Genomic DNA, 4,972 nt, shown 5'->3' on the forward strand with positions numbered 1-4,972 from the left:
GTGTCAGCTGTTTGGGTGAAAAACTAACAGGAGCATCAAGCTAACTTCTCCCTTTGCATCAGTATTGAGTATTAAATGTGGAATAAAATAATGACCTAGATACTTGAGCCATCTAGGAATGCAAGGACTCTGGCCTATTTGTCCGCCCTTAAAATTGCTTGTTCCTGCCAAAGTTGGTAGAAGTGAATCAGGAGCTAGGACTTGCTGTAACTCCAGAGCATGGAGATGGTTTTTTGTGTGCACAGAGGGATGGACCGGTGCTGTCCCCACTTAGATGAAGGACTTGTGCTTTGTGGAGACAGGCATAGGCCCTCAATTTTTAATTTGTTTTTCCTATATTTCTTAAATATCACTGCTGTTCTTTGTATTTCATGTGGCTGGCATAGAAGTATGTACAGGACTGCCAGCCGTATGTGTTGTAAGTAGAATTCACATGCTAACAGTTAAACAGTTTTTATATCTTTATTTGGTACAAGTAAATGAGCAAAGACAGCCTTCTCTAAGTGGGATGGGTGTTACTGACATTGATTTACAGCTGACTGAAGAGAAAAGGGAGGCAGTGAGGACCCTGGCTCTAGTATTATTCAACATCTGGCTCATCCGTGCCATTTCCCAGCGCCGGAAGCTCCCTCTCAGGTAGCAGCCCGTACTCATTTAGGAAAGCCTCCACATCCACGGCAAAGAACTCCTCGCTGAACTGTTCAGAAACACTAATGAAATTGCTCAGGAGCTCCCCGGCCTTGTAGACCAGCAGGGAGGGGAGCACCTCGCTGGAGAAGCGATCCCCGGCGCCCGTGCTGGAGGCCTTGATCTTGCAGAACTTGACGGTGGGGTACTCGGCCGCCAGGCAGGTCAGGCTGCTGTTGAGGGCCTCGCAGCCCTTGACGCCGTCCTCGTAAATGTGCACGATGACCGTGGTGGTTTTGTGCTCCTTCTCCACGGCCTCCAGGAACTGTTCCCCGTTCTGCAGCTCGCACAGGAAGCCGAACTTGGGCCCGAAGCTGAGCCGCTGGTGCATGTCCTGCATGCAGCGCTTGCGGTACTGCTGTAGGCAGCTCTCGTCCTCCTGCGCGGCGTGGATCAACTCGTACTCCTGCATGCTCATCTGTGGATATCCAGAGAGGGAGGTTAGGGACTGGGAGCTGGAATGGGGACAGACCCACCTGTTGTCTGGAGAGCACCACAAACTGGGCTGGAAGAGCCATCACTCCCTACAGTGACTCCGGGAGGTCTTGCTGAGAGACAGGTGAAGATCCCTTCTGTTGTACTACGACACGAAATAGCTCACGCATTTACTCAAGATTAAAAGAGTAAAAGGAAGTAACTTTTATTTCTGACTTCGTAATATATAGAATTTTAAAAATGACAGTGGATTGGAGGATGAAATTGTTTCTTCTCCAACTACACTGGTCAAACCAACAGTCTATCAATTCTCTCCTCCCACAAAGAAGAATGCAAAACAATCATTATTTACATGAACAGTGCGTGAGAACTCCAGTAGAAATATGTAAACATTTGAAGGTATAGAAAACTTTTAAAGGAACTTTAAAACTTTTAAAAGAACAGGGCGACACCCGTCTCAACACTTGCCTGTCAGCATGGTGATACTGAAGGCAGTGGCCACATCTGGCAAAAATGTATGGATCTCAGAGTTGGTGGAAATTTTGCCAGTAGTGAGGCAGGCTTAATTCCTGTGTTATTGGGGGTTTGGTTCCCCTCTGTTTCAGAATTAGTAAATGGTCATGAGTGATGTTCAGGCTCAGAGCTCTATCCTGACTTAAAGGTTTTTAAACCTGCTAAAAATTTTCCATTGCACTAACCAAGGAATAGAGCATGGTGGCAGGGAAGGGAGGAACAAAGGTCAAGGTGTGCTGTGATAGATGTGAAATACACTGCTTGTTTTACTGAAGTTACCCTTTGCTTGAGAGAGGACTGGACAAAAAGAATCACAGAGCCACTAATTAAGGTTGGAAAAGCACTCTAAGATCAAGTCCAACCATTAACCCAGCACTGCCAAATCCACCTCTAACCTGTGTCCCTGAGCACCACGTTCCTATTTTTTTTTTATTCTTTCAGGAATAGTGATGCCATCAATGCCTGGGCAGCCCCTTCCAATGTTTGACCACCCTAATGGGGAAGAAATTTTCCTGATATCCAGTCTAAGCCTCCCCTGGAACAACTTGTGACTGTTTCTTCTCATCCTGTCCCTTGTTCCCTGGGAGCAGAGCCCAACCCCTGGCTGGTCCCTCCTGTCAGGCAGCTGTGGAGAGCCACAAGGTCCCCCCTGAACCTCCTTTTCACCAGACTGAGCCTCCCTGGCTCCCTCAGCCACTCCTGTTGCTTTGCCCCCCTCCCCAGCTCCATTGTTTTGCACATGTCTTCTGTCTGCATTGTGAGAGCACTGCTAAGTTACATGGAAATTGAGTGGAAAATTCAAGATTTTCTACCTTGTAACAGACATGTTTATATAGAGCCAAAGTTAATTCCTTTTGCTTATCTTACCTTACGGCAGAATCTCTCTCTGGTGTCTTTGTCATCTCTGCTGAAAGATCTGTGTGGTGAAGACATTTGTCTAAGCATTTCTTTCTTACTCAGGGGTAAGGAGTCTCCATCTTCACTCTCTAATTTGAACTTCCTCCAGTCATTGATCACACCTTTGGGCCCTAAGAGAGATGAAGTTGGGTGACAAAGTGGCTGCAACAAGAGGTTTCCTGAGAAGTTTGTGTTCTTTGCTGGTTTGTCCTTCTGTGCCTCAGTTTATCTGTCCCTACTCCTTCCAAAGCACTCTCCAGGAGCGCTGAGAACCAGAGCTTTTGGATCAATGAAAGACGAAAGAACAAAGAAAAAAGAAAGAAAGAGGGTTTTTCTCACCTGGATCACTTTGGTGATCTGGTTCCCATCAGGATACTTTGGAAGGGTTTTGGTAAACTAAGTGAGCAGTTAACATGGATGAGGATGTTGAAACATGATAAAACTGTCATGCTGGGCAAAGGTGATGTTTTGTAGACAAATACTTGATTTCTTTATAAACAGGTTATTTAAGTACTAATTTAAATATTTAATGAAATTTAAATATTAAATATGCATAAGGACTCAGAGTAAAACTAAGAATGCAGGACATTTGAGATTATTTTTAAAAATCCCAAACAATACCTGTTGCATTGGAAGAGCAACCCATAAGGCAAATGATCATTCTGATGGTAATGCAGATCTTGGTGTTTGGAGCTGCTTGATTAACCTGCTTAAGTTTTGAAATGGTGAAAAAAAAATTCAAAATTCCAGTGCTGTTTTTCAAAATGAAAACATTTAATCTGCATCTTAGATTATAAAGCAAAAACAAATAATATTTCAGTATTTTCACAGGTGAAGTTTCCTATGGAAAATTTAGAAAAGGCTGGGTAAGCAGCTCTCATTTTCACAAGGAAGATGTGATGAAATTTTATATATATATATATGTATATGCTTTTTTTTTTTTAGAATGGTTTGGGTTAGAAGGACCTTAAAGCTCATCTCATTCCACCCCCTGCCATGGACAGGGACACCTTCCAATAGCTCTGTTGCTCTGAGCCCCATCCAGCCTGTGCATATATCATAATCTTGGCCAACAGCAGCGAGGCTTGTTGGGAAAGAACCCCAGAGTTATTACAAGAGCTGCATTCGTAATAGCTCCAAGGAAAAGAAGCCCTTGGAGCAGAGGGAGGGAATGATTGGCATCCTGTTACCTGGCAGTGGGATGGAGGAGCTGTAGAGCTGAACACAATGTCAGTACTTATAAAAATCCTGGTGATTGAGCACTGGATTAAAAAGAATGATGGTTTTGAGCGAGGCCTCTTTTTAAAGCTTCTAAATGCTGTGCTGTGTTTGTCACAAGGGGCATTTTTAGCACCGAGTGTTCCTTCTCTAAGAAGGAAAAAATCATTTTGCCTTTCTAGTGAAACGTTATCACCTAATTCTAACGTGGGTTTTGTTGCTCTTTTGTTGTTTCTCTCCTCCCCTTGAGAGCAAAGTGAAGCAATAAACCACGGGAGTGAGGCAATAAACCAGCAGGAGCCATGCTGGGCCATGGCTTCTTGGTGGCTTTGTCAAGTGTCCCCTGTGTTTGCCTTTTGCTTCAGGTTTGAGGAGAGCAGCATAACATTTGGTGTTACCTGCCCTCCACGGGGGCTGTCACTTGCCCTAAAATACCTTCTCATTGCCTTTGGATCCTGGGTTTTTGTGCAAGAGGTTTGGCCACTGGAACAACTGGAATTCAGGGCTTCCCCAGGGAACAGCGACGGTTTGACTTATTTTTGGGGAAAAAAAACCCATTTAGTTTCCTTGCCTGTGTGCGTTGCCTGTCCTTCAAAGTCTTCTTCCAAGCTGGTGTTTGCATTTTCTTCCATTTCAGTGGCTGGAGCAGGAGATGCTGCAAGTCCCAAAGGCAGAACAGTTAATAACAGGATAGCAAAGGGATAAGCTTGCAGCAGGTACAGCACAGTGTGTAATTTCCTGTAGCTGGTGAGTATCAGTGAAGATCAAAATACACATGGTAATTATGGAGCTTGTCATTGGCCCACAGAAAGCAATTGGGATATCTGTCAGTCTCCTTAAAAATGTGCCTGGCCAGATTCTCAGGTGAGGGCTCCTTCATTACGCTGTTCCTTCCCAGTCACTGGAGAATATCAGGGACATGGTCATGGGAAATAGTGGGTGTAAAACTTCCTGCAATGGAAATATGTACTGAATATTTTACTTTTTTTTTTTTTTTTTAATCCCTCTTGGAACTGGACCCTATTAATTTTCCAAGTGCTGTAAGCATTTATTTTTAAGGGTTGCCCAAATTGCTCATTTCAATGGAAAATGGAGAAAATGGAGAAAAAAATGGATACAGAAAATCGAGCCAAAAATTTGAACCTGTTGGGCAAGAGACCTCTGAACATCCTGGAGCTGGTTAGGCCATGTTTGTTGCAAAACAGCAAACTGATAGTGGTTA

At 44.0% G+C, this 4,972-nt stretch overlaps 1 protein-coding gene across 1 annotated transcript; it reads right to left on the reverse strand.

Annotated features, from left to right (window-relative positions):
- Positions 1-580: 580 nt before the first annotated feature.
- Positions 581-4,397, reverse strand: PDC (phosducin). The gene is made up of 3 exons (XM_053950785.1): positions 4,322-4,397; positions 2,503-2,663; positions 581-1,105 (listed from the first exon to the last, which is right to left on the reverse strand). Exons 1-3 carry the CDS (start codon positions 4,380-4,382, stop codon positions 581-583), a joined length of 747 nt encoding a protein of 248 aa, XP_053806760.1. The 5' UTR covers positions 4,383-4,397.
- Positions 4,398-4,972: the final 575 nt, after the last annotated feature.

This window comes from Vidua chalybeata, chromosome 9 (genome assembly GCF_026979565.1).
Source record: "Vidua chalybeata isolate OUT-0048 chromosome 9, bVidCha1 merged haplotype, whole genome shotgun sequence".
In the NCBI taxonomy this organism is placed as follows: domain Eukaryota; kingdom Metazoa; phylum Chordata; class Aves; order Passeriformes; family Viduidae; genus Vidua; species Vidua chalybeata.

What these genes read in the sequence shown, in the direction of transcription:
- PDC (XM_053950785.1), bottom strand. Translation starts at nt 4,382, where the DNA reads ATGGAAGAAAATGCAAACACCAGCTTGGAAGAAGACTTTGAAGGACAG. An exon ending in AGGACAGGCAACGCACACAG is followed by an intron (nt 2,664 to 4,321) that starts GCAAGGAAACTA and finishes CATCTCTCTTAG; the next exon opens with GGCCCAAAGGTGTGATCAAT. An exon ending in GAGAGAGATTCTGCCGTAAG is followed by an intron (nt 1,106 to 2,502) that starts GTAAGATAAGCA and finishes GGATATCCACAG; the next exon opens with ATGAGCATGCAGGAGTACGA.